Source organism: Vicugna pacos, chromosome 12, assembly GCF_048564905.1.
Source record: "Vicugna pacos chromosome 12, VicPac4, whole genome shotgun sequence".
Lineage (NCBI taxonomy): Eukaryota > Metazoa > Chordata > Mammalia > Artiodactyla > Camelidae > Vicugna > Vicugna pacos.
This window is the reverse complement of record NC_132998.1, coordinates 38242836-38269448: the sequence shown is the minus strand read 5'-3', so window position 1 is coordinate 38269448 and position 26613 is coordinate 38242836. Positions and strand designations below refer to the sequence as shown.

Sequence of the window (26613 nt, the reverse complement as noted above, 5' to 3'; positions counted from 1 at the left end):
ACTGAAGGAAATGAAATAAAAATAGCATTATTCTTATGAATAACTATCAGGAAATCACAATCACTCTTGGAATAAAGGATTTCAATCATTTGAGTCTCCTAAGAAAAAGTAAATGTGGATTTTTAAAGTACTATAAATAAAGCAAGTGAGTATATAACAAAATAATGACCTAACTCTGGAGTGTGAATTTATGATCTTTCTACTTGACTCCACTGCCTTTTCATGTCCATCAGTGATGGGAGAGAGTATGTGGAAATTAAGACTCCTGGAAAGTGGGCGATGTTTGAGCATAAGGGTCCCAGCCTAGGAAAGGAAGACTCATGGGCATAAATGTGCACAGGAAGAAGGACTTAACATGGCAGCAGAGGGAAATGGTCCAGCACATGAGCTCTGAGGTCAGCCCAGCACAGCCGCAGCCGTGCCACTTTCTAGCTCTACAGTCTTGGTCGCAATTTGCTTTATCTCTTTAAGACTCATTTTCCTCATTATAAAACAGATGTGATATATTACTACAGAGGGTCGTTTTGAGATTCTCATAACAGAATCCATGAAAAGCATCTTGGCACAAGTGGTTAATAAAACTAGGTACTATAATTTTCATATTATTAAGAGTTTGGTAAATAAAAGCAAGCTAGAGAAGATGAGAAAGAGCATTTGCACAGGGAGGACATGTAAGAAATTAAGGAAAACAGATGACTAAGTGATGAAATGTGTTACTGAGAGAGATTTAGGAAATGCTTTAAGAAGGACAGAAAAGTCAAAGACTGTGCTTAATGCAAGTCATCAGGCAGCGTGAAGTCGCGAAAAAGACCTGGACTTTAAATTTCAGCTATTTTACTTCACCTCCTGCAGCTTTAAGGCTTTAGGCTATATATGTATGTGTATACACACACACACGCGCACACACACACACATATATATATATTTAGGCAATATATATATAGAAAATTTTATATATAATTATTATAAAATACATTATTGTAAATATAAATTAAAATATATTTTAAAATATAAAACCCCTGCACTGGGGATTAAAAAATCTCTTATTACATGTAACAAGTCAGAGACTCAACGTGAAAGTGCTTTGTGAACTATAGATCAATCTCCCTTCATCTGCCTACCTATCATCTATGCAAGCAGTTGCTGTTAATGGGCAGCAAAAACATCCTCTGTAGCAAAAAGACTATGGAGAGGGCAGGGGGTAGTAAGGAACCACTCTATAGACTATGTACCCTCAAGACTTATTTCTGTGGAGGCACAAAGAAGGATAATTGTCTTCTGTGGGCAAGTGCCTGTGTTTTGTACTCAGTACAAGAACAAGACATCTAAGCTGAGGAAGGACCAGAGGGAAAAATTTGAGAACAGAGGGGCTTTTGTGAGACTGAAAAACCTGGGGCCAGAAAAATATGAAAAGTAGAGAAACTTATTTTCAATGATTTGATGCCTTTTCAGTTTCACAAAGATTGGTGTCTGTGCCTCTCCTGGCTAAGCCTGAGCACAGCGAGCTTTCTCCTGTGACTGTGACCTTTACTTGCCTGGCTTTGCTTTAGGCAATGAGCTCCCTGAAAGTAGGTACACAACCTATTCACTGCCCTGCCTCCAGGGTTTGTGCTTTGCCTGAACAAAAGGAGTGCTTAAAGTACTTCTAATACTTCTAATGAATAATAGAAGGTAATGTTAACCCACTAATTATCTACAGGTCAGGTATTTCTCTTAATTATTATTTATTTAATTTTAAAACAACCAATGAAGTGGATGTTAGTATTACCACCACTTTACAGATTAAAAAAACAGAAGTTAAAAATAACTTGTCCAAGATCATAGAGCCAGTTAGGGACCATGAACTCAAGCAAACCGATTCTAAAATTCATACTCTTTACAACACACAACGACCACTCTTAAATAACAGTGTGACCACTGTGGATCCTGTAATTCTTATAGTAATGGCTAGAATGTCCTGAGATGGAAAGGAATTCACCAAGGGATTGGTGACTCAAAGAAAAAATTGGCTCAAATTTCATAAGTACTTCATGTATCATTTTTTTAAAACAAAGTACCACTAAAGTACTCTTATTTTTAGGTAACTATACTTTCTTCTTTTGATGTCACAATTCTATTGTGTATTAACTTACATGTTAGAAGAGACTTTATAGGCGAAAGAGTCTGATCACCCTTACAGTTAGCCTGGATGGCCCAATAGTCGCCTAGGTTCAATAGAAACACTTTGAGGAATACAGAATTTACTAGAAATAAAGTTGGCCACTTTAGTTACCACTCAGATTTCCAAAAACCATTTTTTAAGTGTCAAAGCTTTTGGATTTAGATATTCAAATTGCTTTGGAGAATTTTCATCACCTTGAGGGATGGTGGTGATGTTGGTGTCAGCGATGCGGATGTAGGAGAGCTTCTTCATTCCCTGGAAGGCTCCATTTTCAATGCCTGAGCTCTTTAGTGGGTTGGTGCCAAGTTCTATAAATGCAATAAGGGCAAGGCTTTAAGAGGACAATTTGAGGGCATTGCAAGTCAGCGTAGTGTCTGTTTCAACAAGAAGAAATTTAGATCTATAACGACTTGACTGAAAAACAAAAGACATTAAAGGACATGCTTCTCAAAGGGATAGCAAAATGGGATAAAAATTTCTCTTATTAAAACAAACAACAAAAAACAAAGGTTTGTGGAAAAGCAATAATAGCAAAAGCTATAAGAACAAAATTATTTAAGGTCCATACACAAGTTTACCTAGAAATCAACAAAAGCAAGTGTTTACAAATCACACTAATGGGGCTATTACTTGATATTAAAATGTTGTTAAATAATTTGAATCTAGCATTTTGTAAGCCAATTATTAAAATTACAAACTTTTCACTACACATAGAACAAAACATTAGAACACATTTTTTTAAAGCAAATGACTTATAGATATTCCAAACAGTACAAATTCACACAATGGAAAAGTACCCTTTAGATATATTTAATTAAGCATTACTTGATTCCATCCTGCATCTTGGGCATCCAAGAGTGTAACATCAGCCCTAGAGCTTTCTCCACATTCTCAGCTCCTCAAGGACAATAATAAAAATGTTGTAAGGCACAGATTCAAAATTCCATTTCTCCCGGCCCTGCTACTGTTTATTCCTGTGGGCTTAAGACATGCAAGTTCTAGGTAATTTACCTTCCTGTAGCTAAAGCTTACTTGTAATCTTTTAAGGTGAACTTTGAATCCTGGTCTTAGAGTTATAAGAATGTCTGTACCTACGACGATCATCTGGTTCAATCCATTGAACACAGCCTTTCGCACTTTGGTGATCTCGTTCTCATGGGCACGCAGCTCCTGAAGAGTTTTGGGCATTTTCTCTGGCAGTTCCTTCAGTTGATTCTTGGACAGATAAAGTCGTTCCAGTTTCACCAAAGGTGCAAATGCTCCAGGGCTGATTTTGCTAATTTTGTTGTTGATGAGAATCAACGTCTGTAGATAGTGAACAACAGGAAAAAAAAATCTTAATTCCAAAACCTTCCCTACACACACATACACACACAAACACACACACACACATATACAAAACAAGTGTGTAGTTTATTCATTCCATTTATGAGAGTAGCAGAGAAATCTTCAAAATTACAAGAAATCAGAAAAAATTAAACAATGTGATTCCTTTACTTAAAAAGCATATGAAGACCTGAACAAACATTAGGAGTCAAGAGGAGAGGACTTAAATAAAATTTAGGTTTTATATAGATATACATACATAGAGAGATTTAATTTTTACACAATAACTACTCCAAAAGGTTGAAATTACCAGAGTGACCTGAAAAGAATCCAGGGCTACAGGCATCCACCCCTCCATCAGCTTTTGAACCTAAAAGTCCATGTTCATGGATTGTTGTAATGGACTCCTCTACAGAAGGGTGGCACTAATTTATACTATCACTAGCAATTCAAGAGAGTAACGTTTTCTTGCAGCCTTGCAAATTTAGATACAATATTTTCTCAATGTTTGCCAAATTAGCACATTATGTTGTAGCTCATTGCTGTACTTTGCATTTCCTCATCTCTTGAAAGATTAAACAAATTTCCTTTGATTTTGCTACCAGTTATTTTTTTGGAGGGAAAGGATTGCTTTCTCACAAAAATTCTCATTTTTCCTAAATTTTAATGTATTTTACTAATCGATTTACAGAATAAAGATGTAGTTAATATGATATGCAAAGACAATGTATTTTTCTTCAGTTTTTGCCCTTTTTACATACAAGGGTATATATATATATAGTCAAATATGATAATATTTTTGGTAATTAAAAAATTTTGTTTCTGAGTTCTAATACAGGAAATTACTTGCAAACCATTATGGCTATGTTATAGATACTACTAAACTTACTATTGTACTACTTCATTCTCTTCCAATGATCTGTATGTCTACAGAACTACACTTATTATTTTAAGCCATCTTATCAACCAATTCTAATGAATTTAGAATAGTTTTATTAAGGTCTAAGAAACTTGCATTTTAAATTGTAGTACATTTTTAGGCACCTATGAAAATGCAGAGGGGCAAAATAGGAACTAAAGTAATAGAACAGTGAAAACATTCAGTCTCAGAATTGCAAGACTATTTTCTGAAGGTAACAGCTGGCTTAACTCATGTACGTCTTCATATAGTTCATATTATTTGGCTAAGTAAAACTTATTACAAGTAACATAATCTTTTGACTAATGCCAACAGGTGCATTGGTTGATTAAAACAAAAGCCTAGGAAATTTCAAATAATACTACAGAAAGTTAAAAAACTCATGAGGGTTAAAGTCAGAGGAAATTGATATTAACAAGCAAAATACCCAGGAAATCAGTAAAAGCCAGAGCTAGAGTAGAGAAGAGTTGAGAGGACTTGCATCATTGAAAGACAGCCAGAATAGCGAATAGTTAATTATCAAAGCAAAGGATGTCCTCAGTTGCCATCTATGGAAGAAAATTCTGAAAGATTTATTTAATTAATTGCATCAAACATGGTCTGAAAATCTGTTTTATTTTACGTTAAATGTTGAAACCTATTATGAAGAATCAACCTGATGATGTATATTACCTGCCATTTCAGGTAATAAAACATTACTTCTTATAACAGATAGTAACTAGACAGTATCTCTACTGTTAAGTATGCTGTAGTTATAACTGCTGCTAAATTTTGAGGTGGTGTGACATTTGTCCCCAATCATTTCTTTAGTAAAATGGAACTAATAACACCTACAGGGGGTTGTTGTGAGGATTAAAAAATGATCATGTATATAGACTGCTTCTTTGCAAAGCACCTTTAAAATAGAATTGTTGGTTAAAAGATCTCGTCCAGCAAAAAGCATCTTTGCTTTCAGAGTAAAATAAATGTGAAAAAATACATAAACTGCAAATTTTTGGTCATCATGATATAAAACGTTAAGATCCATATAAATCAGAGCTTCATATAAAACAGATCCATATGTGAAAAAAGTTACTCAAGGACATACAGTGTTGCTAACGGTGGTTAATGTTAGTTCCACACACAAGGATGTGCATTTAAGAAGGTATATAGAATTATAACAGGCAATGGCAAGATGTTGATATGGGAAAAAACTGACAAATTACACTGGCTAATGACAAAGTCCAACTAAAACGGAGGCAGTCAGGGTGAACTGCAGATGTTCTTCAGGAGATCAGCTGATGAAAAGAAGGAAGACAAGCCAAATGGATTGTCATTAGTTAGGTAAGAGACTGAGAGAAGTCAAGTTAGGAGAAGACTTATTGCTTGAGGGTCAGGAACTGCCTTGAGTGCCACTTATCCTAAAATTGAAGCACAGGCTCAAAAAATCAGGACTACCTACTTCTCTAGTAACTAAAGAAAAAGCGATCTAGCCTGGTAGGTAGGGGAGAGGTGATGAAAAAGTGACTCGCAATAGAAATAGTATGGAAGCAGAAAAAAAAGTATTTTCACCACTTTATCAAAAGAAAATGGTCAGAAGGTACAAACTTCCAGCTGTAAGATAAATAAGTACTGAGGATGTAATGTACAACAGGATGACTACAGTGAACACTGATGTGTGGTATCTCTGAATGTTTCTGAGAGAGTAAGTGCTAAAAGTTCTCATCACAAGGAAACTGTTTGCTTTTCTTCTTTTTAAAATATCTGTATGAGATGATGGAGGTTAATTAAACTTACTATGGTAATCATTTGCAGTATATGCAAGTCAAATCATTATGCTGTACACCCTGAAGTTATGGAGTGTTGTACACCAATTATATTTCAATAAAACTGAAAAACAATCTTGAAACCTGACTTAATGTTATGGACAATTTTGTCCAAAGCCACTTATGTAGGGCACACTGTGCCAGGTGTTGTTTTAAGGGATTTTATGGTTACTATCATATTTACAGGCAATTATTAGTGCACAGACTCAAGCCAGACTGCTCCTGAGTTTAGATCACAAGTTCTGGCTCTTATTTGCTGAGTCACAATAAGCAAGTAACTTGACCTCTCTGTGCCTGAGTATGCTCATCTGTACAAAGGGGTTATCAAGAGTGTCTACTTCATTAGAACAGTTATAAAAATTAAATAAATTAATGTATATAAGATATTAAGAACAGTACCTAGTATATAGTGATTGCTAAACAAACATTTGCTGTTATTCAATCCTGACAATTTTTGTTTTGTTAATTAAAAAAAAACTCTTTCACTAGATTTATTAAGCTTTAATTCAAAGGAAATAATATTGATTGTTGGCATTATAATACTTAAATTTCCATTATTTTATACAATAATTATGCAGTTTTTCTACTATATTTAAGTATAAGACTACTCTTAAGCAACATGTACCACTTACAGCCACAGTTGTAAACTGGTAAAATTCTTGAGAAAAAAGGAACATTTTTCTGTTAAATACTTTCAGTTGTAATCCTTGGTAAATTCTCGTTTCTTTCCTTCCTACTCATTCAAGTGTGCCTTTCCCAGGTGAAATTCTGATGTTTACTTGCATAATAACAAGGATAGAAATGATCATGGATGAAAGAGCAAGACAAAAATAGCTGTTCAACATCCTCTGAATGGTTAGAAGCGCTAATAAACTCTCTACATCCAGTGTATACTTTAAAGTAGAAAGAAAGAGATTGCCAAGATGATAAGTTGCCTAAAAACATACCTAGAAGGAGATGTGGAAAAGAAAGAACACATTATTACAAATGCCAGATTTAATGAGAATGTCGCAGAAACTAGGTATCTCTTACTTAAGGACATAAGGACTTTACACAAATTATTCAGATTATACTTAAACATACAGGAAGTGGGATTAAGAGAATCTTCCTTCCTTAAAAAATGTAGCTTTAGGGTAGATTTATGCAAATGAAATGAAGCTTTATAAAACTTTGGTTTACTGAAACTAGTAATACTCATTTTTACTTTCACCTCTTTTAACTTATTCAAGGGATAGTTTAAATAATCAGTGATAAACTTTGTTGTTGTCACCATCAACTTGCTCGCAATGAAACCATAATATGAACATGGAGAGAAGGTGAATAGGGGCCCATGTCCAGTGCATGGAGAAGGGTCTCACTGGTCCAGGGTTCGAGATCTCCAGCTCAAGCCTTACCTTCCACTGTTGTGGTGCCTGTATCCTTCACCTTAATCATCTTCTGTTTTTACTTGCCTGCTGCTCGCTTTCTTCTGCCTTTCTTTTCCTCTTGCACAGAAAACCCTTTTCTCTCCCTTTCAACATTCTGCTAATCGTCTATGATTCCTTTGTCCTGTATTCTCTCAAAACACTGACTGGGTAACTTAATGTAGGATCATGTCTTTTTTTTTTTTCTCTTACTTTTTGCCCATAACCTTCACAATTTATAATGTGCTTATATTATGTTGTTGGATACTTCAATAATTTGATGGTGCCGTTTTATTATGTGCTATTATTTTTGTTAACTGTTCCATGGACAATCGTAAAATCTCAAAGAAAAATTCTTTGCTTCCTTTTAAAAATCTGGTAAATCTTCTCCTAACAGATGTTTATTGCTTTTCTCATCTTGGCTGTCAGAAAGTTGATAACTAAATCTTGTCTTGATTATGCTACCTCTTTTCTGCTGGAATTCTGACTGGTAGCCTGACTGTACCACATTATAGTAGAGGTTAATGGAAAATCAGAGTAGAAACACAGATACAGATAAGGATGCAGCATGCATAATCCTAAATACAAGGCAAGATGTATGACATACATAGATATACACAGAGAAAGAGAGAGACATGTTTTTTTTTCTTGGTGCCAATCTCTGAGCCTATGTAAAATTATCTGCACCTCTGAGAAAAGGAATGAAAGAAAACAAAAGAAATGATGAAATAAAGTAAGGCTAAGGTCAGTCCATTTTGTGTTTTGTTCCACTACTGAAGTGCAGTCTAGTTGGGAAAATAAAGATTTTTATTGATAAAACATGTGAGAAGATTAAGATATAACATATTTTTTAGGAAGGCAATCCTAAGCCTTGTATGGGTATATGCAAGAAAATTGGCTAATTTTTTAGGGGTTAATGAGCACAACACTTTGCTCCCTCATCTCTCTCCTAAAAAGAGAATTTAATAAACACTTATGTGCTTATTTATTACCATATAGTACCCTTGGCCTCACCTAATTTTATTTTGAAAAATACTTTGAGTTAAATCTTATTACAACTTAAAAAGAAAAAAATTCTTACATGAAGGTTCTTCAGGTTCTTAAAGTCTCCATCTTTGATTTCAGTTATTTTGTTGTTTTGCAGGTCCAGCAGCGCAGTGTCAGGGGGAAGGTCTTTTGGCACTTTTTCCAGACCTAGTATGAGAGTAAAAGCAAAGTGCAGTCAGTATAAAGGGACACCTGACTACAGAATCACAAAGGTTATGTTTACAAAGAAATCAGTGTTGCAGTGGGGATACCACTGCTGTATTTTTCTTCTTCTAGGAAATGTATTATTTGTAGTTTGAAATATCTGCTTTACCTTTTCCAACAAAGTCAAATGATTTTTTAAAAATCATAAATGGAACACATTGTTTCCCCCATGTAATTGCTCTTCTGCATACAAGGAAAATTAATATTTTGTAAGAGTGAGGCTCAGATATCTCAGTGCACATTGTTTTACCTCATTGTTCTTGTTCTAGAAAGTAATTCCTTTGATAAGTGTTAAGTGGGAGTAATTTATAAATCTATACCTTTCTACATAAATACCCTTACAGTATAGAAGAGCTTTAGCCAAATCATTAAAGATCCTTTTGATAACCCGAACACTATCACAGATATACATATAAAATTAAAGTTATATGAATATGCAACCAAGTTGCTGGGGCAACAACTTGAAAATTTATCCAAGCTTTTGAAAGAACAGTTCTTTCAGTTTTAATTGGAATGTCAAAACAGTATCACTTTTATGACCAAAGGATATGCAGCTAATCAGAATAAGATAAACAAAATTTGTTAATGTAATTTCTTTAAAACTTACTATATGTAGCATTACTTTGGGACTTTAAATTTAAGTCTAAATAACTAAGTTACTGCTTTTCGTTTATAAATGTAAAGACACTGAATAACCAAATGCTCTATGATATTAAAATATTTCAATAGATGTAAAAGGATAAACTTTTATTCAAAAGGTATGGTATTTAAAATAAATCATTATTATGAATGTTAATGGAGAAAAATATTACATTATATAATATTTTACTTTTCCTCTTCCACTGGCTTTTTTCCATATTGATGTAAGATGTTAAGCAAAAATTTGGTATTTTATTAATTCAAATTCATGTGATCATTTTCATATTTTGAGACTGTATAACATAAATCAAAAATGCTTTTCAACCCTCTGTCATATCTGGGACTTGAAGTGCGGAGGATCATTCAATTAAGTCTGACTGGATACCTTCTGGACACCATCAATTTATTAGGCCCTGGGGATACAGCAGGAACAAGACAGACACTCCCCATATCCTCACAGAAAAAAGAATTAAATTTGCAATTTTCAATTAAAAAGAAAATTGCAACAGGGTATATAATAACTGCTATGTTGGGAATATACCGTTTCAAGTTTGAATCTTATGTCCTAAGTATATACAGGTAAACTATCATAATGGCCACATTCCTATCTTCATGTCGTCCATGAAAATCACAGAAAATGTATCTGAAATCACTTACTTCTGAGTTCTTTCCAAAAAAAAATTAGTTCATATTATCACTGCTCTGTTGATAGTGGGGAAAAAAGTTTAGTTCCCAATTTGCGGTCAACTATGGATATAAATTTGAATACCAAAGTGCAGGTGATTCTGTACATGCATAAATATATTCCAAGAATTCACTACAGAAATAATTCAGAGAGGAATAATAAAAATGAAGTGTTTTCAGTGATGCACAGCTACCTTGTAGGAGGATATTTAATGCACTACATAGGCACAATCACTGCCATTTTCAGAAATGTCAGTTTGCTGATTTCATGCAATTAGGAGTGGTAGACTTTCTGCCAAATCTTTGATAATTAGGGTTCTCCAACTAAGAAGTACATATCTCCTTTCATTTGGAAAAAAGTTACTGCCTATGTTTCATCATTACTCCGTGGCCTCATTGTCGAAGTCTTTTTTTTTTTTTATTGTCGAAGTCTTAATTCCCACTTATGCTTACTTTTAGATGTTGTTGAACTTCAGTTCTAGTGGCTCCCTTAACATTGTTCAATGCCAAAGTGCAGATAAATTTCAGATGGGAAGAGAAAAAAATGATGTATCTGGATAGCTGACAGCTTTGATTATGTTGCCATCCTAGAATTTTATAATAACAGGAACTGCTTAGGTTGAATTATATACATTTTTTCCCTGAAGATTTAACATAAAAAATGGTTCAGGCTTGTGGCTTTTGCAGCTTAGTTCTTAGAGAGTCATCTTGGTGATTAAAATCACAACCCAACAATCTTCTCTGAATTACTCAAAAATTCATATTCACTTGCGGGACTTCACGTATCAGTATTTTATTATTAAAACTTTCTACTTATGTAGCGTTACAGTTCATGAAAAACTGAAAATAAGTTATCTCCTTTACCTCACAGCAATCCAGTGAGGTCCATCAGGCAGTATGATAGTTTCATTTTTCCAGATGATTTTTAGAAAAAGTTTAGTGACATGAAGCAGCTCACATAGTTAGGTGTGATGAAATACAGATGAAAAGACTATTCTCTTGGTTTCCAACAGGGTATCTTTCCCCTGTTGTACCTATTTGTATCCCCAACAAGAATTGTTCTGACATTAGACCTAAAAACATGCTGTAAATTTAAGGGCTAGACAGGGCATCAAGGTGTTAACTAGCTTGCTCAGAAACTACAGGCAGAATATAAAGGGGACATTATCCCAGTTATGAGCCCTTAGAATGTCACAAAGGGAAGGACCATTAAGTAAGTATCAGCTAGTCTTTGGTTCCCAAATGCTGATTAGTGCTGATGATCTGTGACGAAGTTATTAGTCTATATCAAAATCAGACAAAAATGAGAGCATTTTGGTTAGTTTTAATATAAATTATCAGACACACACACTTCTGAGACTAGCTCCAGCCCCCATTTTAAATATACCTTCTTTTAAAAAAATTAGTCTGATAGTAGATAGCAGGTTGTTGTTATTTTGTTGGTTTTGACCTTCATTAGAAATCAACTTGGTCAACATTCAAAAAACTTGACCTGTCCCAGAAATCAGGAACTTTTAAGCTAGTCCAGTACTCTCTTCTCATAAGTAAAGAAACAGAAACCCAGTGAAATTAAGTGGCTTATTCACGGTGCCTCATGGGTAAACTAAAACAAGAACAAGATGGTATGAGTCCTCACTCTAGAACTATCTGATGCACCATGTATTCACATAAACACTGTACATAATTTTAAAAGATGCTGGTCTACACTGTTCCTTGAACATACTGTGCTTATTCCTAGCTACTCATTTTTGTTCCTATAATTTGTTTTATGGAACACTCCACCCACTCATTTTCTTCTGCTGCCATTCTAACAGTCCTTTAAAGTGTACCCATCCCCCAACTCCCCTATAGTATTCATCACAACCACTCCAATAACAAACCCCTCCAAACTTCTTATGTATCAGCTTATAATGTATTATACTGCATTTTCCCTTTTCTTTCTTTTCTTTAAGTTCTGGGTAAGTAGGAACAAAGGACTATTTTTCACCAGAGCTTTGATCTCACTGCCTTATATACAGAAGTAGCTTTTTGATTGATTAGTTGTAAAATCATAGTCTTTTCTGCTGTCTCATGGTGAAAAGTTCACGGTCATGGTTTCAAGACCTTTTCTGCTACGTTCTGCTCCAATCATCTCTTCACATCCTTTCAAGAGGTTATACATTCTCATAATACATCCCCAGAAGTACTAGGATGCAACTGGATATAATAGTAATTTTCTTTCTGATTTGTATTTGGCCAGGAACATTTTTGAAATGAATGTTACCATCCAATATAACAACCTCATCATCTGCACCTGAAAACTGCTCTCACTTTCTTCTGTGTACTTGATGTATATTTGTGAGGAAGCTTTGTCACATGTGTCTTAGGCTGCCTTTCCTGGCCCATGTGGTGACCAATACAATGATAAGAGTTTCTTTGCATGACGTATATTCCTCATGGGAAGGGATCAGTTACACACCTTTGAAAGGTAGATACAGATCCTCACTATGGATTAGTACTGTCAAAAACAATCAAATAAATAAACAATTAATCCTGAATCTGATTAAGCCTCTAGATGTAACTCGTAATTTATAAGAAATAGGTCAATGAGGAACATGCTAAGATCTACTAAAGAAATGGATTCAACAAAATCCCAATTTCTTCAATACATATATTGCAAGGGAAAATTAAGAAATGTTGGTAAAACTACAGTTTTAAGGAGACTTAAGACCTATTTAAATAATGCAATGTATGGACTTCATTTGGACTCTTATTCACACAGAAAAACTGTAAAATAAAACATTAATAATATTTATAAGTTGATTGAAAATATGTATATTGAATGAATATTTGATAATATTAAATTGTTTTTAATTTTAAATGTAATCTGGTTATCACGGTATTATTTAGAAGTTTTAATCTTTCAGAGAAACATACTGATAAATTATTGGGTAAAATGATATGGTATCTGGAATTTGCTTCAAAATAATAAGGAAGGGGGAAAGTGGGTGGGGATATATAGGAACATACTGGCCTTAGTTGATACTTGCTGAAGCTCAGTAATAGGTGCATGAGAGTCTCATCTTATTTTGTAAACTTTCTGTATTTAAAAATGTTTCTCTAACTTCTTTTTGTAAGATTATTATTTGCATTTGAATCCTGGCTCCTCTTCTTGATCCTTAAGATCACTGGGAAAGTTGCTTAAATTCTCTGTGCCTTAGTTTCCCTCTATCTTTCACAGCTTACAATGTATTATACTGCATTTTCCCTTTTGTCTTTTCTTTAAGTTCAAAAGGTGGAGTCAAATTCCCCTCCCTTGGAACGTGGCATGGCCTTCCCATGTCTCTGTGAACTAAAGGAGTGTGGAGGAGGTGACACAGCGCGACTTTGGAAGCTAGGTCAGGAAAGGTTGTTCAGCTGCTACCCAGCTCTTCTGGGACGCTTGCTCTGGGGGCAGCCAGGGGCCATGTAAGATGTCTGTCTGTGTTGAGAGCACTGTGCTGGAGAGGCCACCTGGGGCACTCCTGACGCCAGAACAGCTGCGCTCTCAGGGGACAGCAGCACCAGCTCGCAGTCGTGAGAGCGCCTGGCTGGGGGGTCCGTTCTAGGCCAGCCTCCCCGTGGCTCCCCGACACACCCAAAGGCAAATGCATGAGAGAGCCTAGGTGAGAACAGCCCTTCTGAGCCCTGCTCACATTCTCTGTACCTTAAATCATGAGCAGAATTTTATTTTTTTAACTCTCCAAGTTTTGAGATAATACCTATTCAGCAATAGTAAAAGGAACAAAGTGGTTTCCTAAATTTTATTATTTTTCAATGAGAATTCTTTACTTCTAAATTTCCCCATTAAAATGCAGTTATTTTCAAGGCTAGTGTGAATTATTTAGTTGCTCTTCCAGATGCAGTAAAGGAAACTTTATCTTCTTTAAAATAGGGTTATATATTAAAGTATTTATTAAAGATAGTACCAGAAAATAATTTCTGAAATACAGGCTAATGAGAATTGTACTTATTTTTTTCAACTTGTCTCAGTGATAAATAGTACTATTCTGCTAGCAAATGTCAGTAATCTGGTAAACATCATGTTGGATAAAGGCCTAAAACATCATGATTTTCTTTGCTGTTTTTTCTGCCCTGTGGCAGAGGTCCAAATGCCAAGATTTATTCTTGCTGATTTCCAACAATTTTATATTTCTGTATTCAATTTAATAACTGGGACAATGGTGATACACTTCAGTTATGGGCACATGACCAAAGCAATACATAGGGGTCCCAGCTCCATCAAAAAGCATTTCTGCTAAACATGCATGCATGCTTCCTTCTTTCCCCCTTAAAAATGGCAATCTGACTGTGATGGCAGTTGGATTCAGAAGTAGTAGTAGGTCCTCCCTTTAATTCAGTTCTCTTTCCAAATAACCTAAGGAAGGTTTAAGCTTCCTAGGTCTACAGTCATCCTCAAAAACAATAAGAAAGGACAGCTCCATAACTCCTAATTCCCAGTCAGCCATGTTCCCTCCTTTTTCCAGCTTGACAGAATCAAGAATATTGTAGAATTTTGCACTCATCCAAGCACTAAGCCACGCCTATGTTCATCTATTCATTTGTCAAACATTGATTGAACCTACCAAGTATAAAGCATTTTTTGAGTAAAGGGCCGAAAGATAAATGATCATGCTTTTCTTCTGATAGAGTAGCTATTTAAATAGATAACTAAAGAAAATAAATAATTATTATATATGTACATATAATTGCTTCTTATAGACTCATCAAAGCAAATACAGATTATAGTGAAAACACAGAGGTAGACAAGCTGCAGAAATTGCCTCAAAGCAACCTTCGGACTAAGTCAAGGGTTAACTAAATCTTGAGCATTGTAGTGTAGCTGCTACAGGGCTTTTTCCTTTTACTGAGACTCGATTGCAAACTGGGCTAGTTCTTCTTTATCCTTATTTGCAAGGAAATATATAATTTTCTTGCTACTCCTTTGAAGGAGGAAAGTTAAGATTAGAGGGTATCCTGCATTTCCTCTTTTATCCAGGAAATTAATATTCTGTCTAACCTACTCCCATCCTGTTCTCTGGAGCCAGAAATGATCTTCCAGAAGAGAATGCACCACAGCTGCATTCTAACCAAATGCCTTGATCCCACACAGCTGCGTTTCTCTCCCTCCTGGGACTGGGAAGGAAACCAGGGACATGTCAGGTGTCAGTTAGGTCAAGGAGACAGATGCTTCCTTTGGCCTTCTCTGACCCCTGTCTTCCTCCTTCTCATCTTCAACCACTTGAATCAGGGGCTTTTGTTATCTGGATCACACCTGAGTATTCCCCTTGCTGCCTCTAAGATCTGTCATGCTCCATCCCTACCCAGTACCATTTTAGGCAACGAACTGGGCATGCTCTGTGCATAGCCTCCTTCCTGTACCACATCTTAGAGATGCCCTTTTGGTGCAGCTGAAACTCCAAATGAGAGTCACCCCACATTCCTGTTGCTGCAAAGCCAGACGTAAACTATGAAAGCAACTAAGGTTCCAGCATTCTCTCTGTCCCTCTACAAAACAGCTGCAATTTATTCTTCTGGGATGATTTCATGGAAGAAGTCTAATAGTCCATTTACCTCATGCGTAAGACTTGCTTCTGGAAAACCAATTTCCCCAAATAAGAGACAAGCTATGGCATCTGTCCAAGTAGTGGCTACTGGCAAAATTTTCACGAATTGAAGCCAACTGATTAAAAAGAAGAACACTAACTCTATGCAATTTAAAAGGTTGTGCTTTTACCTGTGATTTTTTAAAATTAAAATTTCTCTTGCATTAGAAGATGTATTTTAGGAACCATTAGTTATAATGCTTTTCCTTGGCAAAATAAAATGTTCTGTCTTCCAGCATCACCTCTAGAGAGCTAACTATGTAGGTTGTGAATCACTTATGATTATAAAATAGCCGAATGCTTTATTGTTCTCCACTCAACCAAACCAATTTTGTTCAAAGGAATAGTGTTTGGGGAACAGTATTTTGATAATTACACCATTTTCTAATTCTTGTGTATTTATATTTGGATGTGATATGACCTTAAGGGAGGAGGGGAGAGAAGGTGCTATTTTGTATCCAGCTTGACAAGTCACATACTTATTAAATATAAATATATAAAATATATGAAAATAAAGAACATTATAAGAAATAGCCTCATGTTATTAGCTGCCTTTGTCTGAAATGGTAAACTGAACATAACAGTTACTATGATAAACACTTTCACAAATATTTTCTATTCTTACCTAATGAAGTAAGATATATTCCTATGGATCCAATGCAGAAACAAGTTTTGAAAGTTTCAAAGTTACAGGTAGTAGATGATAAAGCAGGACTTGAGTTCAGAGGTGTTGAACTGCATGATCCAAGTTTTTTCCACTATTCAATGCTTTTAGGGTGTTTTAATTCTTTTGAAACTTGTTCATAAGAAATGTATCAATAACTATTCTGTAATTTGGAAAACAGTCAAAAAAACAATTCTTATGCTTATTTCACCTGTCAGGGCTAATCTGCCTTTAACCAATGAGATGAAAGTCAGTGCCAAATAATGCTTCCTGGTGATACTTGCTCCAAAGATGAATGGCTGAGTGAAAGAGTACATAAGTAAGGGGACTGTCCTCCTTTAAGATGCTAAGTACACAAAACAAAGCATCCAATCACAAGCTTAATATCAGAACACTTTTAAAAGACTTGACAGGAATGAGTTACATTGTGGGTTTATTATTTCAAGGAAATCTACAGGTTTCTGAATTTACTAATCTACATTTATTTTTATAGTATTTTTTATAAATGCCATAATTAAGGGTGAATTGTTTTACGTCTTAAGAGGATGGATAGAGAAATAAAAGAAGATAAGACTCTCATAAAATTCTGATTCAAATTACAAGTTCAGCCGAATAATTTGGTCAGTATCAATGGAGAATTCATTACTTTCTTAGGCTAAAATATGTTTACTTTCTCAATCCCCCATGCTCTAGAAAAACATATTATAATGGTCTTCTGATAAGTTGGAACTAGGGGATGATTAAAACAGTTGATTGTATCTTCTTGAATACCTCAAGTTTTCCCATGGACTAATTATTCAATTTTAATTTCACAGTCTTTACATCCTAGCTTTGAAAGAACTGTTTAAAAATTTGATGTTGTTTAACTTTATCAGAATTACTTCCTAGTGGCAAAAATACTCAAACATTTTAATAAGAAATGTTTGCTTATGCTAAACACTATTTAGATAATAATATAACAAAGCACTATTGTCCTTCAACACTGTAGCTCTTCTCTGCTCATTATTCTCTGGCAAGAATAAGCCTTAAGAAAACATTAGTCTTTGATACAGACAAGCATTCACGTTTCTCATCCCAAAGGGCATTTTTTCTTTATTATAATAATTCGAGCTTCGTGGTCAGATCACTAGAGAAGTTAAAACAAAAAAGAAAATAAACTGCAATGCCATGAGTGAGGTTGCCCATTTCTCTTTCCTTGCTTTTTCTCCTGTGTTTCTTTCATCTTTTACTCCACATATGCATCATATAGAAAAAAATGTATTGAGCCTCTGCTATAAGCCAGGTCCTTCACACAGATAGTAGGATGTCTGAGACTGACTAATGACTCTGCAGATGAAGCTGTCAAGGCTCTGAACAGCTTGCCATGATCATAATATGAGCAGAGGCTACACAGTAGTTGCAAACGTGAATCAAATGTTTTCTTTAAAGGCAAGGGGGTTGCTTTTCCTTTTAAGAACTGTATTTTCTGTTTTAGAAATATCTGACCATAATTTTTGACAACATATTTAAATCTGCACCTGTGAATTAATAAAAAACAACAAGTAACTTGGATGAGATCATTGCTCATTGGAACTCAGTTCTCTTCTTTAAATATGGTTCCCCAAAACAAATCATGATTACAATCTTAGCTACTACTTCTTGCATATAAGATCAGTAAGCCCAAAGGAATAATGTACACTCTGGGCTCTTAGAAAAAATGATAACATAGAAAACAACACAAAATAAACAAAACAATGACAAGGACAAAAAAAAAACTGTATCATGAGACATCCACGTCAATGAACTTGATGTTTCCTAAGGCTACATTTTTCTGTTTAGTTTTAGCAATAGTCTTGGAACTTTTTCATGATGAACAATTTGAAAACTGTCCCAACGCTTTCATCAGAGTCAGTTTTTATGAACTACTTCTCATGAAAGCAAAGTAAAACTATAGTTTTTGGAAAATAAAACTTCAGTGAAGTGCTTCGACAAGTCTTTCTTCCTTAAAAATATCAACTCCTCATTGTTGATAACATCTGTGTGGAGGGGGTAATTATGAATCCTTTTACACTTGTTCTCAGGCAAAGTGAGATTTAACTTGCATCACATATCTTAAGAACTTGGCCATTTTTGCAACCTTTAAAAAACGTTACCACTAGTGTATCTATCATTTGGTGAGTCCCTTGTTCAGATATTTTTAACACCATTATTCTTCTGTCTACACCAGTAACAGAGGTCATCTCTAGATGCTATAAAAGTTTCTGTAGAAGCTGATAGTAATCTAATCCCCCTTGTTGGGAGCACACGATTCAAAAAAGGAATAATCACCACCAGTAGACTATCAAACCCACAAGAACAAGGACCATATCTCTCCCTCCTCCCTTTCTCTTCAGGGCCCAGAACAGACCTGACCCATTGTGAGACCTCGATATATTTGCTGAATGAATGAATGAATGAATGAATCTAGTGGAACTGTCCTGTCGCCTTTTAAAAGCTTTTCTACACGCTTTTTATTTGGGTTCAAATGGCTGTCTCGTACATGTCAGCATAGAAGAATCTATCTCAAAGTGTTTGTCAGTTGTTAGTATTTGATATGTTTTGTGTTTTCCTGGGTTCCTGTTTGTAGTTTATTCCAACTCTAGGAGTTAGTGGCAAAATTTCCTGCAAAATTCTCCTAGAAAGCAGGTTCTGAGTAAATACAGGGTTTCTGAAAGAAGTGTCCTACTAAGCTGTGGGGCTTCTTCCATAAGGAAATGCACCATGGCAGAATCATTCTGTGACGGTTTTTTTTTTTTTCTCCTCTCCAGTAAGAAAATGAACTGAAAGAAGAGAGGAATGTGAAAGAGAGGAATGTGAATTACCTGCCATGTAAACTAAATTGATTAATTCCCCTTTGGTCCATCTGCTGGGACTCCAAACTTTCTGGAGATTTATCTTCTGAGTGTATTGCTCTTGGAATTCCCAGGCCAAGTTTTTCTTGAAAGATGATAAATCAAACTGTACTTACAGTGTTAAACTAAAGATATATGCTCCCTGATTATATTGATGATTAATATGATTAATGTGCTGTGATGAATATGATTATCTTACACTGTATCTTACTTGTAAAGATTTCCTATGAAACTTTCTAGATAATATAAACAGCTAGATTACAAAATGCCAAAGGTAGAGGCAAAACTAAGACCCAGGGATTAAGGGAGTATTTTAGTACTTGAGAGGTAATTTTTGTTCTAAAAGTTTATTTGTTTTGCTTCTGTTAATTCTGCATAGTTTACAGTTTAGTAATAGTCAGACTCTGTTATCTGGCTAAGCCAAGAGGAGAGAGATCACCCAGGCTTTCTTAATACCTAAGACTTCATGAGAGCAAATCATCAAATTAAAATAAACCATCACTCTGGAATCAGAGAACATAAGATACTATTTTGCTCAGAATCTTATTTTACAGAAGGGGAGCCATGAAGCTCAGAAAGAATTTTTTTTTTTTAAAGTGACTAGTCCAAGATTGCAAAGTGATGGAGTGCTGACTTAAAAAAAGAAGGGAAAAAAGTTTCCTAACTGCAAGGCTACGATGTTCTAGCCTGCTCTGCTTCCCTACGTCCTCATTAGGTGGCACTGTCTCTCACATTTGGAATTGCAGAAATTAAAACTGAAAATGCTAAGCTCCCAGGGAATCCATTTCCATGAATAAAACAGATCAGGTAGGTAAAGAGAGCCTGCGCCCCACTCACCCAAATCAGAACACTGGACCACTCGAAGATGGCACTGACAGCGGAAGGGACACACTGGTCCCAGAGGTTCTAACTCAGAAACATCAGGAAAGCGATCTTCCGGGCCTATCCCAGAAGCCTCATCTTCTAGCATAAAGTCAAATAAGCCTTTCTGTTGAAACGGTCCAGCCCAGGAAACTTGTGCAAGCAAGAGGAAGATGATAGTGGCCTTCATGATTTATCGCATATATTTTCACAATCAAGGAACCTAGGAAACAAACAAAAGGTTTAGAAGAGTAGCATTGCCTGATTTATGTGTTATTTTTATGTAACACCTGATAGTGGAGTGAGCATGGAGCAGAGCACAAAAAAACTATTATCTTTATTGTTGGACACAGAGCATTAGAAATGTGTTTGGAAGGTTATAAGTTACATTAGAGACTAACTTGCACAGCTATTTACTTAGGAAGATAAATTTGAATATTATTTAAATTTACTTGAATTTGGGGTCTGAATTAAGACTATGGATTATATATCCAAGTCATGTGTAAAATTGTTATGATGATAAATCACCATGCAATTTTCAATGCTCACTCAACACCAGCCATGCCACAGTCAAAATAGTTTTGTCTGTACACATGAAAGGTCTCCAATTCCTGCTTCAGAAATATCTCTGGAAGCCAATCTTATCTCTCCAACCTAATGTATTTATCTTGGTCCAGACCATTCTCATCACTCCTTGAACTACCATGAGAGCCTCCAAATGGTCTCAGCCTTGACTATTTCCTCCACTCCAGGATCTTCCACTCTGCTGCCCAAGTCATCTTCTAAAAATTAAATTTCATTGTGTTCATTTTCTACTGCAAACCCTTTGTTTACTTGTCAAGGCATGCCAGTAAGATACACATCCCCTTTGTTGCATATAAGACCATTCATAGTTTGGTACTAACTGATATTTCAAGCCATATTTCTCTCCATTTTCTCTCTATTCCCAGTCCCCACCTCAACCCTGACATTCAAAGCTAATCACCATTTAAAACACCTACCTTGGATGAGCGAGGTAAAGACTAAATGAGATAATGGGCTTCCCTTGTGTATTCCCTGGCTCATTCAGGCAGGATGCTGTTTTCTCCCTCTTCTGTGCTCCCACAGCACGTTGCGCTTACCTCTTTTAAAGAACTTATCACATTATATTGTAATTTGTTTTGCGTGCTTGGTCTGTCCCCCCAACTAGAAGATGTACTCCTTCAGGGCGTGTCTTATTATTCTTTGTTCTGCACCCGGGCCTTGCACAATATTGTGCACGTAAATGACTCAATTGACCGTCAATTTATTAATAATACAAGTTATTCAACTTGTTCCAGGCAACCAATCTGATTTTTTAAAACACACAATTATCTTTTTTCAATATCAAATTTCTAGCATAAGAAAGACATCAAGTTGAAAATCTCAACTTGTTATAGGCAAGATTCAGTGTTAGACATAAATCTATCGGCTAGTTTCTCAAACGGATCATTTTTAATAAATCAATTTAAACACATACAGAAAAACTCATCTGATTTTTATATGACTTATACATTATCTGGTTTTACCAACAGGACTATTTTGTAAACAAGTACACAAAATCCATACAATATTTATCCATTCATTCACCAAGCATTTTGAGATATATACTTCTGTGTTACTGAATCAGTTGTTTAGTTGGCTGAAGTGAATTAAATGAATCTGAATAACAAAATCTTAATAAATCTGAATAACAAAAAGTAGTCGATCACGTAGTAGAGAACAGTCTAGTTTTGAGTTGAGTTTTTTCAAACTCCACTGAAACTGCTCTAAGTATTCCCCAAACACACTGAAGATACTATCCTTAGTCTCATCATCTCTACTTTGAATTGTGCACTAATGAGTCCATATTAAAGTTGTACGTTCATACCTATAGTTAGAAAATTATTTTCAGTCGTCGTCCAATGGTAGCATATGCAAAGAGGAAAATGTCTTTGTATGCCCTAACCTTAATGTGCTTTCTGGAAATGTTTGCCTAGATCCACTTGAGGGGAAACAAATGTTTTTAAATTTCTTACGCTTTTGTTCTTAGTTTATATTTACTACTGAAGCATGTCTAAGGCAGCACATATGCAAACAGACTTGAAGCTTTTCTTTTAAATAATACCACAAAGGTTATTATTTGCACTGCCCTTTTAAATTCAGTATCAGGTTTTCTCTAGAAACCCATTCCCACTCAGTTACTGCATTGCCTTTTAAAGGAGACCCTATTGTTTTGGCAGCATTCCCTTGGATTGGATCTAAGGGAGTGGTTTTCGGTCTGTTTCACATTAAAATGCAATGTTTATGGTTTACCACAAGTTTGCTAGCCTTGCATATTTAATGTCTTACAATTTTAGGAGAAAATGAAACAAAGTAATTGCAGATTTAATAAATAGTAACGAGAATTAATGCGGATGTTGCTTTCTGATCTTTTCTCTAGAGTAGAAAATGCCTGGTTTATTAACTCAGAAAAAGGAAATGTTGAGCATTAGCTCAGAGGAATATTATCATTTTATATTTGTTTACTCTTATTAAAATGGTGCACATTCTCTACACAATATTCTATTTGGCTGAAGCTGAACTCAAGTAGACAGCTTTTAGCTTCTGTTACTTTTCACTTTCATTTGTGTGTGTATGTGTGTGTGTGTCTGTGTGTGTGTGTGTGTGCATTTTAACCCTGAACGTCCTGGGGAAGAACAATATGTCCAGGAACTTTATACAATTCCTCCATGAAATAAGCTTTTTAAAATTACTGCCATAATACTTGGAAGACTCAGCATCCTAAAATAATTAATGTGGGCTGGTGATAGTGATGATTTCTTTAATCACTTCCTTCCTTTCTTAATAAATCAAAAAAATAAACGGAAAATAGCAGTTGCCCTTTTAGACACCAAGGAGACTATTATTGAGGTGATATACTTTTAAAATTTTATTTAAACTGTTTTAAGTATTCCCAAAATGTATCCCTCTTTTCTAAAGGCTGATTGCTAAAAATGTCACTGCTTCACTAAAGCTCATTGCCATAGCTTATGTGTTCTATCAAAAATAATAATTTCTAGTTTCTTAAACTACTTCACCTCATTGAATTAACTATATCATTCAGAACAATATTTGCGTGATGTCATTTATGCCTTTGATGTGACTTTCAAAGTCAAAATTTAACCCTCAGGAGATAAGTGAATGCAGGGGAAAATTAAAATCCCCCAGCATTAGGTGAATGAAAAACCCCAATAATAACAGAAAAATTTTTTAAATAAAAAATAAAAGCAGCATTTATCCATAAATAAGGGCTACTATAGGAGGTATCTGGTTCTTTTTCTGGTCAAAATAGCAATTCAAAGAAAAAGCCACAGGTATTTACATCACTGGAAGCCCACTTAACCAGTGGTCATCATGTTACCCTGTTTCGAAATTAGAAAGAAAAATAACCCACACTTTCATTTTATAGTGAATGTATCTTATAATAAAATTTCATTTGCCGCAAAAATTCTGGCAGGGTCTCTTCTTTATATTTAAGGAATTATGTGAGACTATTTTAGCTAGGTTCTTAATAATCAGTAGAAGTGTTCTCAGTGTTTATTTTCACCTCTCTGATGATAATTTCTGTTATTTTTTAGGTCGTAGAAATACACATCAGACTTCTACAGCTAATTACCAGAGTTCACTTCTCTGAGGTTTTAAAAGTTCTTAAAATATACAAGAATTCATGAAGAGAATAAATCCTTAAATATATAATCCAACTACGAACAGTATGCTAGTCTAGAATACTTTTCTATAAACATTTCTTAAAGAACTAAACATTTAATTAGTACAAATACAAAATACATCGATAAAGATAATCATGGTCTTAGGTTATAGTTTCTTTAAGAAACATCTTTGCAAGAACAGAGAGAAAGAACTAAAACAATGCATTCAACCATTTTAGCAAATATTTAGTTTCTGTTTTCAAAAGCAGTACTTGTTTAAAATGCTGCATAAAGATTACTGAAAGTTTAGCACACATTTTTTTTCCTTTTTTCTTTCTCACCAAATAATTCCCTTTTCTCTCAACTTGATCAAAGTTTTATTAGTCTGTAGCAGAGTTCAGGACAATTATTGAAAATCATACCTTTTAATCCGGGGATTTGCCACAGGAGCCCTCAAAGCTGAGATGTAATTACACTAAATATTCGGCCCAAGCAAAAGAGTTTGCAGGTGTGGAAAGGAGGAGGGGATAGGTGCTGCTCTGTGACTGTCACTAGGTTGAAAACCTCCTGCTTCTACTCCATAGCACAGTTAAAAAATAAGGTTTCCCTCAATGAACACAATCCGGCTGACACCCACATTAGATCATATGGTAATGATATGTCTCTTGTATTGTAGCCAGAAACTTTATCGGCCTTTTTCTCTCCCCATTTAGATGCTTTATTTCTTTTGCATCTGCTTAAGATTCTAAACTGCTTATGTAGTGTAGCAGTGGAGCAACTTGACTTGGGATTTGTTTTATTATGTTGATTCATTTCCCTAAAATATTGTAACTAAAGGGTTTGTTTCCCCACCCCCAACCCCACTCATCTATCCACCCTTTCTAGTCTTGTTTATCATACTTCCGAAATGACAGGGTTGGTTTTGTTTGTTTGTTTGTTTGTTTTCCTTTCAGGACATGTAAGCTTGGCAAATGGAATGAAATTATTTTAAGTGTGGTCTGTGAAAATAAATAAGTAGCCATTCGGATTCTTACTTGCCTTGGGCTGTTTGTACAAATTCAAGTACTATGCTATGGAAGTTTTCTCTGTATTTTGAATGTATTTCTAAAGTGTCCTGGAAGAAAGCCATGGTTTTATATGAAAAGCATGTCATTTATTACTTTCATTACTCATAGTTTAAAACCGTTCTTGTTGTCTGCAAGGTTTTGTTTTTTTTTTTAAGAAAATGCATAGATACTAGAAGTTGGTCACAATTTAATTAGCCTATACATGAAAAATTTTATTTTCATAGGCTACACTTTTATATAATCTAGAACTTTGAAAAGGTAATAACGTTTATGGCTCTTTACAAATTTCAGTAAATAAAAAAAAAAGTGCAAATACAAGGAAAGATATTTATTTAGCCGGTGGAAAGCTTTTTGGGGTTTTTGTAATTCCCTTGCTGGATGCTGTCAGTTCTGTGTGTCTCTGTGTTTTGACTTGTATCTTTATGCCCTGGCCCCTAGGCTGTTACCAGGTGGAAACTTGAAATCAACATCTGTGAAACATGAGAGGATAACCCTCCCATCCTCCACCCTCCCTCCTTCTCTCCTCTAGCCATCCAAGTATACAATTTGACAGTAAATATACTCGTGCCTTGATGAAACTTGAAGGAATTAAATTCTTGAGTGTGTAACTAAAGGAGGGGAGAAGGTGCTATCACATGATTTTTTTTTTGTCTTATTTCCCAAGCCCAGTCTCCACAATTTTAACATCTTATCCCACTCCTCTTCTCCTTGGCATTTAATAAGCACTTACCTGGTTAGCCTGACAATCTAGAAAAAGGCAAATATTTTCCCTGGACGTTGGTGCAAAATTGATGATCCCCTTACCTGGAATCAGTTAATTTTTCCTCTTGAACTCCTCTGGCATTTATCTCTTATAACATGCAATCACTTCTTCAGATTATAGGTATTTCTGTACATCTCTCACCCCAAGGAATAAAGCATATTCCCTTCATATTTGTAGAATCCCCGCACCCTACACCCATCATGGAATACAGTAAATTCTCAAGAAACACTTGGTGAATGAGGATTACATAAAAGCAGTTAGATCATTGGCTAGAGATCACACTATGATTCCACGATTATTGTTTTGCCCAGATTTGGTTTTTTCCTTATTGAAACCTAACCCTGCAATACTGCTATAGTGTACATGATGAATAACAGCAGTAATTGTTACCAGAGAGAGAGAGAGACTTTGAGGAGAGACATAGAGTGTTAAAGAAAAAGAAGAACTAGGACAGGAGAAGAAACACATTTTCTTGATATGTCAATCATCTTACTTTTATAAAACAGAACCATTTTAGTTAAGTTTCACATCCATGTTCTTCCCCCTAATAGTAAGCTTTATGAGCTCAGCGCACTTAACCTCTCTGAGTCTCAGTTCCCATATCAGTAAAGTAGATATAAAGTATTACTTAATTCATAACATTGGAATAAAGATGAAAGGAGGCAAAATGTACAAAGCATGGAATTCAGAGCATGGCACCAATAAATTAAGCTCTCTGTAAATGTTAGCTTGTGTTGTTTTCTGATATATCTCATAGTAATCCTTTGACCTGGGCAAGGGAAATGATTTTCACTATTTCCATTTTACAGATGAGAAAACTGAAATTCAATGATCTGCCCAAGTTCACAGAGCTAGTAAGAAGCACAACTGACACGAATACCCAGCTCTTC

General features: G+C 35.2%; 1 protein-coding gene across 3 annotated transcripts in view; it reads right to left on the bottom strand.

Moving 5' to 3' along the window:
• The window catches only part of DCN (decorin), a 33666-nt gene extending 7783 nt beyond the window's left edge, over positions 1 to 25883 (bottom strand). The window contains exons 1-5 of one of the 3 annotated variants that reach the window (XM_072973244.1): positions 25765 to 25883; positions 20184 to 20430; positions 8696 to 8808; positions 3253 to 3466; positions 2356 to 2469 (exon numbers count right to left, since the gene is read on the bottom strand). In XM_072973244.1, the coding sequence (XP_072829345.1) occupies positions 2356 to 2469; positions 3253 to 3466; positions 8696 to 8808; positions 20184 to 20397 (655 nt within the window). In that variant the 5' untranslated portion in view covers positions 20398 to 20430; positions 25765 to 25883. Of the gene's footprint in view, positions 1 to 2355; positions 2470 to 3252; positions 3467 to 8695; positions 8809 to 20183; positions 20431 to 21208; positions 21388 to 24315; positions 24699 to 25764 lie in introns of those variants that run through there. The other 2 variants (XM_006197894.4, XM_006197895.4) reach the window with 2 other exon arrangements.
• Between the last annotated feature and the right edge of the window lie 730 nt (positions 25884 to 26613).